The sequence below is a fragment of the Ipomoea nil genome, unplaced genomic scaffold (assembly GCF_001879475.1).
Source record: "Ipomoea nil cultivar Tokyo-kokei standard unplaced genomic scaffold, Asagao_1.1 scaffold2805, whole genome shotgun sequence".
In the NCBI taxonomy this organism is placed as follows: Eukaryota; Viridiplantae; Streptophyta; class Magnoliopsida; order Solanales; family Convolvulaceae; genus Ipomoea; species Ipomoea nil.
This window is the reverse complement of record NW_017619233.1, coordinates 2,269,927-2,286,511: the sequence shown is the minus strand read 5'-3', so window position 1 is coordinate 2,286,511 and position 16,585 is coordinate 2,269,927. Positions and strand designations below refer to the sequence as shown.

At 37.4% G+C, this 16,585-nt stretch overlaps 2 protein-coding genes across 2 annotated transcripts; one reads left to right on the top strand and one right to left on the bottom strand.

Moving 5' to 3' along the window:
• Positions 1-815: 815 nt before the first annotated feature.
• On the bottom strand, positions 816-1,268 carry LOC109158058 (uncharacterized mitochondrial protein AtMg00310-like). Its single transcript, XM_019305877.1, has one exon. It carries the CDS (start codon positions 1,266-1,268, stop codon positions 816-818), a length of 453 nt encoding a protein of 150 aa, XP_019161422.1.
• Positions 1,269-14,340: 13,072 nt separating this feature from the next.
• LOC109158057 (zinc finger BED domain-containing protein RICESLEEPER 2-like) lies at positions 14,341-16,223 on the top strand. Its single transcript, XM_019305876.1, has 4 exons — positions 14,341-15,532; positions 15,606-15,670; positions 15,784-15,791; positions 16,136-16,223. Exons 1-4 carry the CDS (start codon positions 14,341-14,343, stop codon positions 16,221-16,223), a joined length of 1,353 nt encoding a protein of 450 aa, XP_019161421.1.
• Positions 16,224-16,585: the final 362 nt, after the last annotated feature.

Here is a 16,585-nt window from a genome sequence, read left to right as displayed (position 1 = left end):
ATCGAAAGAGGTGACATAATCTAGAGAAGAAAGGCCTTGAACAACCAACAAAGAGTCCGTCTCGACATGCAGGAACTCCAGATTAAGACGTTTGGACCAACTGAGTGCTTCCCTTATAGCAAGAGCTTCTGCTTCTTTGGGGGTAAAAGTACCATTCCATGGACAGCTAACTGCGGACATAAAGCTACCATGTTGATCACGAAGAACCCACCCCAACCCCATTTTTCCAGAGCCCACGTCCAAAGCAGCATCAACATTTAGTTTCATCCAGCCCGGCTTCGGTTTAGTCCATTTTACAGTGTTCTGAGTCTGGCTCTGATTCTGTTCGGCATCCCCTTCTGTACAGGCTTTCCAGTCTTTCCAAAAGGATTTTGATTTCTCAACAATGGCCCTGGCTGATGTTGATAAGTCCCTCCAAACTTTGTCATTCCTTGCGCGCCAGATATTCCAACAAACAATAACAAATAAACAGATTTGAGGGGGCTGCATAGAACCAAAGATGTGATCAATCCACTCTGTGCAGTTCTGGAACGGGTCCTTATCCGGCAGCTGGTCAATGAGGCTCCAACACTGAGACGCCAACCTGCAGTGTGCTAGGAGGTGAAAAGCAGATTCGTCGGCTTCATTACATAAAGGGCACAGAGCATTGCAGTCAATTCTTTTATGGCGCAGCTTATCCGTCGTTGGAAGGCAACCTGTACAAACTTGCCATAAGAAAGTCTTGGCTCTAGGGGGGAGTTTCATATTCCAGACTGCTGACCATTTTGGGGGAGGCACGGTGTTCAGATCATTTGAGATGGCTTTGTAACAGCTCCTCACGGTGAAGATCCCTTCTCATCCTTATTCCATATGACCTTATCATATCTGTTTCCTTGCGGGATAGGGACACTTAGAATAAGCTGAGCATCCCTGGTGTTGAAAATATCCCTTACCACCTCCACATCCCAATCTGTGCCTTGATTATTCATGAGGGAATTAACAGTTGCATTATGTAGATGAGGAAAAGGAGGAGTGGTGACCATTGGATTTGCTGCGTCTGGTAACCACTTGTCGTGCCATATGCGAACTGAAAGGCCATTTCCAATTCTCCATTGAGTGTTGCGTTGGATGATGCCTTTTGTCTCTAACAAACTTGACCACACGAAGGACGGGTTACCACCTTTTCTGGCCTCGACGAAATTGGAGTTTGGATAGTACTTTGCTTTCATAATTGTGGCAGCAAGAGAGGAAGGATTATTGATCAATCTCCAAGCTTGCTTTGTAAGCATGGCCAGGTTAAAATCATAGATCCTACGAAAACCCATACCCCCCCCCCCCCCCCCCCCCCCCATTTTTTTGGAATGCAAAGTTTGTCCCATGCCATCCATCTAATTCCTTTATTCTGCTCTCCTCTTCTCCCCCACCAAAACCCATTCATTATTCTCTCAATATCACTCACCAGCCCCTTAGGTAGTAAGAATAAGTTCATGGCAAAGGAAGGAATTGCTTGGATTACACTCTTTAGGAGAACTTCTCTACCCGCCCGGGAAAGAAAATTATGATTCCATGATTTAATTCTGGCCACAATCCTGCTTTTAATGAATCCTAGGATATCCCTTTTGTTCCTACCAACTAATGATGGAAGCCCCAAGTAGTTCCCTGCACTACCCTCCATCCTCACACCCAAAATCGATCCCACCACCACCCTAGATGTGGTTCCCACATTCTTGCTAAATATAAGAGAGGATTTTCCAGATTTACCAATTGGCCAGTGGCAGCAGAGTAGTCTTCTAAAATCTTTTTACAGGTACTAGCTTGACTATGGTTGGCTTTGAAGAAGAAGTAACTGTCGTCCGCAAATAGGAGATGAGATACCGTAGGAGCAGTACGGGCGATCCTCACACCCTGGAAGTTACCCCGCGCCTCTTGCTTCCTGATTAGGGCACTGAGACCTTCCCCAACCCGAATGAAAAGGTAAGGAGATAGGGGATCTCCTTGCCGAAGGCCACGCTTTGGTATGATTGGGCCTAACTCCTCTCCATCTCTTTGAATAACATACTCCACCGAGCAGACACACTCCATGATCAACTGCACCCATCTATCACAGAAACCAAACTTCAGCAGCAAAGCTCTTAACATCTCCCATTCGACCCTGTCGTAAGCTTTGCTCATATCGAGCTTTAGAGCTGCGTAGCCATCAGCCCCCTGTATCTTATTTTTCAAGTAGTGTTGTGCTTCAAAAGCGATCAGGATATTATCCGTTATCAATCGTCCGGGGATGAAAGCACTCTGATTGTCCGAGACTAGGCGGTTCAGGAGAGGTTTCAGTCTGTTAGATAGGACCTTTGCGAAGATCTTGTACACCACATTACACAAGGAGATTGGTCTCAAGTCCCCCATTGATATTGGTTTTGACTTCTTTGGTATAAGCACAAGCTGTGTACAGTTTAATCCTGTTGGCAGATGTCCAGAACGTATGAACTCGTTGCAAAGCCTCACAATGTCTGTCCCCACGACATCCCAATAAGCTTGGAAAAACCCTGGGTTGAAGCCGTCTGGGCCCGGTGATTTGTCCGGATGCATACTAAAAATTGCTCTCTTAACTTCTCCCGGACTTGCTTGTTTGAGCAAAGCTGGATTGTTGGCTTCAGAGATACCCGCCGAGATGCATTCCAGTACTGGACCCATATCTCCCTGCAAAGAAGCAAACAAATCATTGAAATAATTAACCATTAGGTTGTCTAGCTCTGGTCCATCACACCACATGCCATTTCCATCCATAAGCTTAGCAATATGGTTATTATTCCTTCGACGTTGACAGGTCATGTGGAAGAATTTAGAATTTACATCACCATCTTTGAGCCAGTGAACTTTGGCCCTTTGTTTCCAGAAAGAGTTTTGTTGATTCAGCAACTCTAAATAATTTCTTTGAGCTTCATTATAGGCGAGTAAGCCATGAGGATCAATTCTACTCCTTAAAGAATCCAACCGAGATGCCCAGTAGTCAATTCTAGGTTGAAAGTTGCAATTTCGGTTCCTTCCCCAGTCCCAAATGGCCTTGCTGCAAGAATCAAGTCGAATTAGAAGATGACAACCAGCCGACTGCTCCCAGCAATTCGTGACTATCTCCCTGCATTGGTTCTCCTTCAGCCACGTGTTTTCAAACTTGAACTTTTTCCTCCTTCTCTTCCGAACAGTTGGGATTGTACACAGGAGCAAAGGTAAGTGGTCACTAGTTGGAACAGTTATAGACCTTGCAGCCGCATTACCGAACCTCTCCAACCACGAATCATTAATCAGAACTCTATCTAGATTCTCCTGGATCCAATGTGGAGTACCCCTAGATTTTTCCCAAGTAAATTGACATCCCTCAAACTCGAGATCCCGAAGACCGCTGGAATCAATAGCTTCGTTGAAGCCTCTGATTATCCACTTGGGATGCGGATGTATACCCCTCTTCTCAGATTGGCTGCGTATATCGTTAAAATCGCCCATGAGTGCCCAAGGGAGAGAGCTTTGCGTAGATAAATGACAAAGCCGACTCCATGATTCTCGACGTCTATTGCGCTCTGAATTTCCATAAAAACCGGTAAACCTCCATGGTTCTGGGTTGTCTGCAAAAGTGATCGTGGCATCTATGTGATAATTGGAGGAACCCAATATACTTACTTCCTTATCTTCCTTCCACAACAGGGCTAGACCCCCATTACGGCCCAAACTGTCAACCGTGAACATTCCAGAGAAGCCCACTTGATTTTTGATGTTCTGCATTTTTTGATTGTCTGCTAGAGTTTCCATGAGAAAAACCACCTTTGGCCTCTTAGAGTGAATTAAATCCACTAAAACTTGAACTGTCTCTGGGTTGCCAAGCCCACGACAGTTCCAGGCTAGGCAACTCATTGATGTAGGCGGGCCTGCCCAGCAAAGCCCGCCTCTAAAACATTTTTTGGCCCAACAATGTTGCAACCAGGCTCCTCCACCATCATGGGCTCCTCAGAACCCTGTTTGTAGTCATCCGGCCCACTCATCTCTTGGGCCCCCCTCTTGCGGTTCTGGTCAGACATTAAAAGATCCAAAATAGAGGAATGGGATGGAAAATTTGAAAGGGTATTGTCGCTTATCGCATTATGGCTGTCAGTAGTCGAATTAAATGCACCTGTCTGTTGCACGCTAACAGCGCTGGCCTCATGGTCAATGACCGCGGAGTAAAAATGAGTTCCTTGTGTCGATTGCCTTTCGTCAACCTCGTATCTCGGGATTCCGTCCACGTTCGCATGATGGTTGGTGTCTCCGGCGGCAGCTTCCGGCGACTGAACAGCCTGGTATGGTAGTTCTGACCGGAACCATCTGCTAGCCTGAATGGTGTTGCTCCTTCTCGCAACTCTCATCTCTGGACCATACGGCCTCTCTATACTATCATCATCGGTCGCTAACTCGTGTGGGCTGTATTTTTCAGCATGCCCCAGTCTTCCACAAATAAAACAGAAGGTTGGTAATCTCTCGTACTTGCATTCCAACCAAAGTGGCTCTCTATTCGGTTGCCTGAATCTTACTCCTCTTCGCAAAGGCTTATTAACCTCAATGATTATCCTTATGCGTAGGAAAGCGTTCCAAGTTCCATCAAAATTTGAGAAATCCGCCTTCACAAAGCTTCCCAGGCTTGCTCCTATGATTTCTGCCATTTTCATATTGGCAAGGGCACGAGGAATCTTGTGGATCTGTACCCAAAACTCAGCTTTGTCCAGTTGGACGTCGTAAGGTGAGGTGTTGCTCCCAAGCTCTTTTAAGACAAGTAAACTTTGATCATACGACCACAGACTGTCATCCAGGACTCTTTTTACGTCTTTCCTGTGGAAAAAGTAAAAGATGAAGAGATTGGGGGATATCTCTTTCGCTACCATGCCTTTTATCGGTCTCCAAACGTTTGCAAGGACATCCTTCATGTAGTTGAACTTCACCGGTTTATCGGTAAGGACCGTTCCGACTATGGTAAATATTTCTTCATCTCCTGTGGGGTTTAGGACTCCTTCGTCCAGTTGAATCTCAACATCTTCATCGTCATGTATGTTCAAGGCAGCGTAGTGTTCTTCCAACGGCTCATTTCCTTTACTTGATGATGCCATGTTGGGGAAAGCAGAAAGAAAACCCAGAGAGGATAAGAGGATACGAGAAAAACTGGTGGGAAGAGCACTTAGGAATGTCACTGTGTTTGCTCTCAGTGAAGTACGCCCAGTGATAAGCTGAGATGTTTGTAGGGGGGTACATTTCTTCATCGACTCCATGCAATAACTTCCTGACAGAGAATCTCACCAACTCAACAGCTTCATTAATGGCCAACAAAGATACTCAACAACTTCATACATGAAAATAAATGCAGGGTGCAGTAAAGATAAAACCATAACGGAGGGAAGCTTGTCAACAGGACAAGAGGAAGGGGCTTGTCAAAGGGACAAGAGGAAAAAAGATGAGAGGTAAAGCTTTATTTTCAAATAACATCTTTACTGGTGTTTGACATAAATTCTGACGATGATTTTTCATATCTCTAATTTGGTCGGTATATTGGTCAGAACCTTAGGGGTCGTTTACTTCGTTTTTCTGTTTTTCCATTTCCAATTTTCCATTTTTCCATTTCTCCAGTTTTCTTTCTCTATTCTTCTAGTTTTCCATTTCTCCAATTTTCTAATTTTCATTCCCATTTCTCTAATTTTCTGATTTTATTAAATATGATCATCCCATATAGCATTTTTACATTTCTACAATAATAATAATAATAATAATAATAATAATAATAATAATAATAATAATAATAATAATAATAATAATAATAATAATAATAATAATAATAATAACAACAACAACAACAACAACAAAAAATATGTGTGCATAAGAATGAGAAAAAGGGAAAAATGGAATAATAGTAATAGTAATAGTAATCTTTTATATAATAAAGCTATATGGTTTGGGAAATAATTAGGGGTCGTTTGGTTCACGGAATGTCAGATTACCTTAGGAAATGTTAGATTGTTGGGAATGTTAGATTACTGGGAATGTTAGATTCCTGTGTTTGGTTAAAATTTGGGTATGTAATATAATCATGTTTGGTTTAGGGTTATCTTTTATTCACACACAATAATATCCTTAACATATTTTCATATATTTTAATAAATTTAAAAATTAAAATAAATAAATAAGATAACGGTATCATATATAATTACATGATTTTAAAATATTAACTAAAATATTGAACTTGAGAAGCAAAATTATTTTATATGCTAACCTAACATAATAAAAATAAAAAACATATAATTACAAAAATAATTATATATATATATATATATATATATATATATATATATATGTGTGTGTGTGTGTGTGTGTGTGTGTGTGTGTAATAAACTAACATAACCAAGGTTATCTTACATAACCTTAGAAATTGAAGGGAATCACATTCCCTTCAAAATCCTATGTGGAGGGAATGTGACATTCTTGGGGAATGTTAGATTCCCTGAGATAATGTGAACCAAACATAGGTATGTGAGCTTTGGAATGTCACATTCCCTTGGTTATGTTATATAACCTGAACTAAACGGCCCCTTAATGTTACAATTAATTCCACAACATCCTTTATTATAAAAAAAAATATTTTAAAAATAAAATAGCTATATATTATATAATCATATAAAAAATATACTTTTGAAAAATAAAATAGCTATATATTATATAATCATATAAAAAATGTGTTCAATTAGAGTTTAAATTTACACATACAAAATTTGAAATTTGCTTTCCAAATGTAATTATCTTAGTTATTATTTGTATTGTGAAAATTATAATATAGATGAAATAAAATTAAGAATAAATCAATGTAATTATGTAAATTATAATATAGATGCACATAATTAGAGATTATATTAACCATACAAAATTTTAATTTTAATTTTAATTGTAATTTTGTATTCTATAAAAATAATAAATACTTGACCAATGGAAGCTCAAAATATTATTATATTAAATAATTTAAAATATTTATTTTTTCTATTTTTTATTTATATTTATAATACCATAATTTTATCCGTGCATCGCGCGGGTGAATTACTAGTAATAATAATAACAATAACAATAACAATAACTAAAGCAAAGGCTTTGCACATAGCAAGACTCGAACTGGCGACCTTTGCGCCAAGTGCACTGTTCACCCGTATCTCCTCCCATCCCTCTATTTGGAGAGATCCAAATTTCTTTTCTCCAAAATTGTACATGAAGTGAAAAAATGGAGATGGAATAAGGATTTGGAAAGAGAATTTTGGTAAACAAGTTTTCCATTTTCCATTCTTTCACCTCTCCAATTCTCTGTTTTTCCAGAAAATCCTCCATTTTTCCATTTTGGTAAACGACCCCTTACTTTTTACCACAAAAATCATTTATCGTCTAACTTTTTTTTTTTTTTGAACGGAAGAAAGAAATGCATTAATAAACAACCAAATGAGAAATGCATTAACTTTCGTTGGTTAGAAATAGCCAGATTTCTAGTAGTAATTTCTTATTCATTTCATTATCCATTTTGAGTATACAATATATGGATTGCTTCATTTTACTACGAAAAATTTGAATTCACTTTGATTCAACGCAATATGGATCCCACTTATTATGTGTGTGAGGTTAATATTTAATTTTTATATTATACAAAATATTGTACAAATCTATATCTATTCTATATATATATAAAAGTAAAATCCTCCTAACAAATTTTCCCCCCAAAACTTTTATAGTAAAACTTATTTGGTAATTAAATGTCAAATACAAATTAAATAAATAAATAATAATAATAATAATAATAATAATAATAATAATAATAATAATAATAATAATAATAATAATGTTATTACCTTAAATAAATAAATTATTATACTTTCCCTTAAATAAATAAATTATTATACTTTCCTTTTGAATTAGTATTTTCTAGCTATAAATACAAGAGCTTCTTCAATCAAAGAATCTCAGACTCATCTCTCTGCTTTCTTTTTGTATGAATTTTTTACATTTTTCTAACTATATTTTCACCTACTTCAATATGTTTTGCAGTTTGGACATCATGAATAGCTTCATGAATAGCTTCATCAATGATATCTTCTTGAAGCTCGCCCAAGAGGTGACTCGCTTGGCCCACTACAACAAGAAGCCGATAATCACTTCCCGCGAGATCCAGACCGGCATAAGATTGGTTCTTCCTGGGATGGCGAATTGGTAAAGCACGTTGTCTCTCTAAAAACACTAAAGCAGTCACCATATTTACAAGCTCTTAGATGAAATCATTTAAATCTATGTTTCCTTTTTATATAATCTCAATTAGGGGTTAATAGATGTAAAGTAACTTGGATTTGAGTTTAATTTCATATTATTCTTCCAAAAGGTTTAATTTCATATTATAAGTATTGTTATCTACCTTCAACTATCAGTGAATCGATTAGCATTCTCAAAATAAATAAATAAATAAATAAAATTGAATGTCTATATCTACGTGCTTTTAAGATGCAACATGTGTATGATTCATTAGGCTTTGAGGCAGGAGAACACATCTGGGTACATTGCATATTAGTGGATCTGTATCTCAATGCAAAAAAATATCCATACAATTAATTAATTAATATAATTACAATTATCATTATTCTAATTCAAAAAAAAAAAAAACTAAAGAATTAATTGTAATAATGAAATTTGTTATTAATATTCTGTTATTAATTGACACAGAAATCAGACCAAAAGAAAAACGAAATTAATATTAAAAATGGACTCAAATTAAAAAAATTTGCTTAATAAGTAAATAACTAATTTGCTAGACAGAAAATTAGGGTAAAGGAAAAAGAAAATGATTATTAAACATTGTACCAGATTGTTTTTATGATTGAAAATGATTATTAAACATTGTACCATATTGTTTTTATGATTGAAAATGAATATTACAAACGTACCAGATTGTTTTTATGACCAAAAATAAGAATGAATTTTACACACGAGAATCTATTATTAATATTCTGTTATACTAATAGGCATGAGAATCATGTTAAATGAAAAAAGGATTTAATATTAAAAATTTATTGGAAATATAACACAGTTTTCCCTACGAAAAAATTAGTAACCACCAAATGAAATATTAGGAAAAAATTATGAAGAAAAAAGAAATGGAAACAAATATTAACTCTTTCTATGAATGAAAAAAGGAAATGAATATATCCATATTTCACTTAAAATATAATCAGTAATTATATTATTATAATTATATTAACTATTTATGAAGAAAAAAGGAAATGAATATGAAAGGAAAAAAATAAAATTTAGACACGAAAATCTATTATTAATATTCTGTTACTAATAGACACGGGAATTATACCAAATGAAAAAAAGATTTATTATTAAAAATTAATTGAAAATATAACACCGCTTTCCCTACGAAAAAATTAGTAACCACCACGTGAAATATTAGAAAAAATTATGAGGGAAAAAGAAATGGAAATGAATATTAATTGCAAATAAATATAGCATGATTAGATTTACTTTAATTAGTTTTAATTTCCTTAATGAAATGACTTTTCTTTATCAGTTTTTTTTTATGGAAGCCTAAGGGCATCCTCAAAAGGGGATTTTAGGAAGGTTTTGGAACAGTAAAATGAGTTTTCACAAATGGGAGGGTAAACTTTTTGAGGAGATTTTACTCCTGCAAAATGGAGTTCTTTAGGGGCCCACATGCAGAGATAAAAGGAAGAAGGAGAAGGTGCAGGCGCGCCTGAGGCGCACCTGCTGCGCCCAGCTGGCGCGTGCACTGCACGCGCCTGCTGGGCGCGTGAATGATCTTTTTTTTTTTTTTTTTTTTTACTTTTCATGTCAGGCTTTTTTTTTTTGCTTTTTTTTCTTCTTCCCTTTTTCTCTTCCCTCTACCCTCTCTTTCCTACATGGCTATGACAAAATCTCTTAAAAATGCCTCACTATTGAGGTTGCCCTAATGGAGTGTTTGGATTGCTGGAAAATATTTAAAAATAAAAATACATACTAATAAAAAATAATTTAAAATATTTTTTAACCCCTCATAACATGTGTAAATGTTATATATATATATATATATATATATATATATATATATATATATATATATATATATATATATATATATATATTAAATACAATTTGATGAATATCATAATTTTTGTTTATAATAGTTAAAGAAAAAAATAAATAATTCAAAGATGTGAACCAATGATTTCAAAATGAAATTAATATACAGTTACAAATAAATATAGCATGATTAGATTTACTTTAATTAGTTTTAATTTTCTTAACGAAATAACTTTTATTTTTCAGTTTTTTATTAGAGACTAAGGGAGTGTTTGGGTTGCTAGAAAATATTTTAGAAATAAAAATACTTACTAATAAAAAATAATTTTGAATATTAAAAATAAAAAAGTCATATAATAAAAAAAAAATATGCTCTCTAAGAATGCTCTCTCAAACCCGCCGGAAAACCAGCAGCCGGCTGGTACCACAACGGAGGAGTCTGATATCCTCCACCGCAGCACGAAGAAAACGAAACGAGGAATGTCGGACAGAGAGTCTGACGAGATGGAAATGATGATTGAATCGGAGGTTCCAGACAGGAACGAGAATGAGAAGAACAAACCGGAGGAACCTCCTGTTGGCCAGAATTCCCAGAACTTTGACAAAACGAAGAGGTCCTTTAGAGGAGCTCTGACGGGGTTGGAAGACAAGGATCTCACGAACGACGTATCTGATGACGAAGCCGGTGAACAGGAAGACGATGATCCGGACTGTCCTGTATTGAAGCTTACTAAAGAGGAGAAGATAAGGATGAGAAAGAGATGGGAAAACACTTTGATTATTAAGGTGCTTGGAAAGACAGTAGGATACAACTACCTGCTGAGAAGACTGCGAACCATCTGGAACCCGAAATCAGGTATGGATCTGATAGCGATTCAGAATGGATATCACCTTGTGAGATTTTCATCTGTGGCTGATTATGAACATGCAAAACTGGAGGGCCCTTGGACGGTGCTTGATCATTGCTTAGCAGTGAAAGAATGGGAACCAGACTTTGATCCCATGCGAGATGAAACTCAAAGACTTCTGGTTTGGGTTCGTGTTCCGTGTCTCCCGATCGAGTACTACGACTACAAGTTCTTAATGAGACTTGGTGGAATGATAGGAACTGCAGTGAAGGTGGATCAGACAACAAGCATAGCATCCCGAGGTCTCTTTGCGAGAATCTGCGTTGAGGTTGACGTGACGAAACCCCTAATCGCAAGATTCAAACTGAGGAATAAGCTCAGGACCGTGGAGTATGAAGGACTCCATCTTGTATGCTTCAAATGTGGAATGGTTGGACATCGCAAGGAGGCATGTAAAATGGCTATCTATCAAGAGGAGGAAGAACAGAGGGTGGACGGCGGCGCAACATCGGAGAAGGCGAAAAGCAGTACGCCGGAGACGAGGGGTGTTCAAGAAAGGAAAGAAGGAGAATCAAGTGCGAGAAATCAGGGAGTGCAACGGTCTTTTGAAAACAAATATGGTACGTGGATGATTGCTCAAAGGAAAACCAGAAACTACCAAAAATGTGATGATTACAGAGGAAATCAAGGGAGAGATATTGAAAAGAAAGGAAACACCTATGTTAGGAAAGATAAGGAAGATCAAAGAAACAATGGGAGTGCTTTTAACAAAGAAGGTTTTAAAGTTTGGAATAATACACGTTTCGGTGCTAGGGGTGTGCAAAAACCGACCCACCCGAATTACCCGACCGACCCGAACCCGTTTAAGCTCTATTTGGGGCAATCCGAACCCGAACAGCATGAACCGAACCGATTCTACGGAAATAAGCCGGTTTGGAGGAGGCGGGTTGGGGCTTATAAATTCCCCCCCGAACCCGTCCGATTACCCGAATTAGGGTAAGGGTTCATTTACCCTAAGGTATACGACGTCGTCCTAGCGATGTATATATGTGTTGCGTTCGATGGAGAACTCTCTAGAAACCCTCATTTGCGCAGCTTCCTCTTCTTTCTTCTGACCTCTGAGAACTCTCTGGAAACCCTAGCCATTCCACTCGTTCTCTCGTGAGTCTCGTCTTTCTCATCTGAAAATCTGAAATCTGATACTCGTTCTGTCATGAGTTTCTTCTCCAGTTCTCTGATTCTGTGAGAGAGTGAGACGCTTCGTTCTCTCGTTCTCTCTGAGTTTCTTCTAGAGACTAAGAGTGATATTGTTCGGTGGAAGCTGAGAGTGTGAGTCTCCGGTGGAACTCGTGGAAGCTAGGTAATATTGTTCGGTGGAAGCCCTATTCTGGACGACCGGTGTCCGGTGGCCGGTGCGGTGGATTGTAGAGTGCTCAGTGCTGTCACGGACTCACGGTCTAACGGATTTGAAGCCCTTTGTTCTTGGGGGTTTGATTTGGAGAAACGAAGTAATCTCTAAACCCTAATCTTAGACTTACTTAGATTATACTCTTATATGTTGTGATACTTTGGTGTTAGTTGTGATTGTATGATTCTGATGACTGTGACACTGAATCTGTTGAGAAGTTCCGGATTCTGATGTCACTTGTCCCTTATTTGTGAATTTTTTATCCTTTGATTAGGGTTTCTATGATTATGTCATTTATGTGGACTGTGACACTGTGGATCTGTTGAGAAGTTTCGGATTCTGATGTCACTTGTCCCTTAGTTGTGAATTTTTGATCCTTTGATTAGGGTTTCTATGATTATGTCATTTATGTGGACTGTGACAATGTGAATCTGTTGAGAAGTTCTGGATTCTGATGTCACTTGTCCCTTAGTTGTGAATTTTTGATACTGTGATTAGGGTTTCTATGATTATGTCATTTATGTGGACTGTGACAATGTGAATCTGTTGAGAAGTTCTGGATTCTGATGTCACTTGTCCCTTAGTTGTGAATTTTTGATACTGTGATTTGGGTTTCTATGAGTATGTGGTTTGTGATTGTCTGTATTGTTTGTGGAAGCCCCTAAGTCCCTAACCCAGTAACCCCTGTTGAGTGTTGGCAATTGGATGTTGCCTGTGTTGGTGTAAATGGTGGATTGGTGGAAGCCCCAATTGTAACTACCAACTCTTAAATCCAGTAAAATGATGAGAAAGTGTTCAGGCTAACAGGTTCCTGATTACTGGATTTCTTTGTCACTTTGTGTGATTTATGTGATACTGTGATTGTATCACTGTATGCCTGTATAGATTATAACTTATAAGTTATAAGTTTATGGATGCATGACCCTTAATAGTTAATTTCTTAAAGTCCCAACTATGAAATTTAGAAAAATGATGAAGTTAAGAGGTGCCTGTCTTCTGATTCTGGATTTCTCTATTTCTCTCAGTTGTCTGTGACTATCTGAATATCTGTACTTGTTCAATATGTTTCCCACTGAGTAGTGACCACTATACTGATGGTATTCCATTTACTTAGATGGAAAATATCATAGAGTCTGGAAGTCAACCTTCTAAATCTTCAATTGATGGGTCTACAGTGGTGGAAGGCCAAACTGTTGACACAAATAATCAACAGAATGTGTAACCTACTACTGCAGTTCCTGAGAAGAAGAGGAAGATTGTTGAGTCCAGATCTCCAGTGTGGGATCATTATGAAAAAATTAAGGATAGTACTGGTGTTACTATCAAAGGCAAGTGTATATATTGTGCCAAAATATATCAATGTCAGTCTAAAAAGCATGGTACTACCTCCTTGAGAAACCACATGCTTAGCTGTCTGAAAAACCCCCACTCTAAAGACACTAGACAATCACTGTTAACCTTTCAAGCTATTACAAATTCTGATGCATCTCCTGCTACTGTTGGTGAGTTAGGAACTTGGGTCTTTAACCAGGAAGCTATTAGGAGGGCCTTGGTTGAAATGATTATAATTGATGAACTGCCTTTTAGATTTGTGGAGGGTCCAGGGTTTAGGAAGTTCATTCTGGTGGTTTGTCCTAGGTTTAAGATTCCATCTAGATGGACAATTAGTAGGGACATCAATCTGATTTATGAAGAAGAAAGATTGAAGTTGAAATGTGTTTTTAGGGGGAACACTCAAAGAGTCAATATTACAACTGACACTTGGACTTCTATTCAGAGAATTAACTACATGGTAGTGACTGCCCATTTTATAGATGAAGAGTGGAAGCTTAACAAGAAGATTATCTCATTGTCCCTATTACATCACATAAGGGTGAGGCTGTAGCAAAAGTCCTTGAAACCTGTTTGCTTGATTTGGGGATTAGGAATGTGTATAGTATAACTATAGACAATGCTTCATCTAATGACACTGCTATAGGTTTTTTAAAAAAGAAATTGATGTCTTGGGGAACATCTACTGTGAAGGGCAAGTATATTCACATGAGATGTATTGCCCATATTCTGAACCTTGTTGTCCAAGATGGCCTGAAACAATGTGATTCTTCTGTGAAGAGGGTAAGGGAGGCTGTAAGATATGTGAGGAGTTCACCTGCTAGACTTAAGAAATTTAGGGACTTGGCTGAGTGGAATGGGATTGAACATAAATCATCTTTGTGTCTAGATGTTCCAACCAGATGGAACTCTACATATCTTATGTTACAATCTGCAATTATTTATGAGAAAGTGTTTGAGTCACTTGAAGAAAGTGATACTACCTACAAAGCAGATCTGTCTGATGCTGTTCCTACTTTTCTTGATTGGGAGTCTGTGAAGAGTTTGGTGGAGATCTTGAAATGTTTTTATGATATGACAATAAGAATTTCTGGTTCTTTATATGTCACTTCTAACACTTTCTTTTCTGAAATTTCTGATTTATACTGCCTCTTGAATGGCATGGTGGAAGCTGGAGGGTCTGTGCAACTGATGGGAGAAAATATGAAGGCTAAATTTGAGAAATATTGGGGGGATATAGATAAAATGAACTTGATGATATTCTTTGCAAACATTCTAGACCCAAGAGACAAGTTAGAGTACATGGCAGCACAAATGAATCACATGTATGGTGAGGCAAAAGGTAAACCATACTATGAGAAAGTGATTGCAGCCTTGAAAGAGTTGTTTAATGATTATGCTGCCTCTACTCCTGTCTCTACTCCTGCCTCTACTCCTGTCAGTACTCCTACTGATTTTTCACAGTCTACAGTTGGGAGGCCCCAACATTTGTTAAAGTCACAGATTAAGAAACAAAGATTGGAGACTGGGGGAATGAAAAAAACTGAGTTAGAAATTTACCTTGCTGAGGCAATACTTGAAGAAGAAACCTCTTTTGACATACTTAGATGGTGGAAGTTGAATGCTGAAAGGTTTCCTATCCTTTCTAAGATAGCTAGGGATGTTTTAGCTATACCAATATCTACTGTTGCATCAGAATCTGCCTTCAGTACATCTGGTAGGGTTTTGGATCCTTTTAGGAGTTCATTAACTCCTAAAATTGTGGAAGCTTTGGTCTGTACACAGGATTGGCTTAGGCTATCAAATACCCCATTATCAATTGAGGAAAATCTGGAGGAATTGGAGAGATTTGAACAAGGTAACACATTCTATTCAATTTTTTTTAACAATTTGTTATTTCCTATTTTCCTTATAATTTTTTGTTGTTGCAGAAATTGGGACTGATGGTGGCAGTGGAACTGGAAGGAGTGGTGGTTCTACACTTGCTACAATTCCTGTAATGCTATGCTTTGTACTTTATACTTTATACTGCTGTTTCTGTTTGAATGTATTCTGTAATACATTTATGGTGTTTGCCTGTTATTCATGACTCATGAGGCTTGCTTGCAGCTGGCTTGGTAACTAATTAAATTAGTTGCTGCCATTGTAAGTTGTTACATTGTTGGTAAGTTGGCACATTTTACAATTTGTTTATGTTTTATACTTTTATTATATTATGGCTATGATGAAAGCTTCCACCAATGATCTGAAAAATAAGGGATTAAGCTGGTATGTTGCTCCATCCTCGTGGGGATGTTGTAGCAATTTCCCCTTAATCCTAACTTTGATATGGATAAAAAGCATACTGAGCCAAGTTTATAAATTATAACTGTCTAATGATATTCTGTTGCTCAATAACTTATTTTTGCTATTTGGCATTTTGACTTATTGCTAACTTTGCTTAAGTTTTGAGTGTTTACAGGAAGATGAAGAACAATAGGAAGAGATTAGGAACTCTAGGAAGACTAGGAAGTAGGAACTTGGAAATTCAGTACTTTTTTGGCATGTAATTGCAATTTGCAAGGATAATTTTTTGACTTAAGTGCATATTTAGTAGTATTTTGGCATGTAATTGCAGTTAGAGTAAAATGTAATTGCATGTATGTTATATTAACTTTTTATATTTACACTGTTTTGTTCAATTTTGTAGTGCTTTTCCTTTATTTCATTATTATTGAACTATCCGAAATTGGTTCGGATATCCGACCGAACCGACCCCACCCGAAGTTCAGTCAACCCGAGTAGATTTCTTAGATTAAAAAACGAAATAGGATTTAAATAATGATATCCGAAATCCGAAAGGGTTGCCCATCCGCCCACCCGAACCGCCCCGAACCGACCGATGCACCCCCCTATTCGGTGCCCTAGACAA

Bases quoted from the DNA above. Each gene is read 5' to 3' on its own strand.
- LOC109158058 (XM_019305877.1), bottom strand. From the start codon at position 1,268: ATGCTTACAAAGCAAGCTTGGAGATTGATCAATAATCCTTCCTCTCTT.
- LOC109158057 (XM_019305876.1), top strand. From the start codon at position 14,341: ATGTCTTGGGGAACATCTACTGTGAAGGGCAAGTATATTCACATGAGA. The intron at 15,533-15,605 runs GTAACACATTCT...TTGTTGTTGCAG, and splicing joins ATTGGAGAGATTTGAACAAG to AAATTGGGACTGATGGTGGC.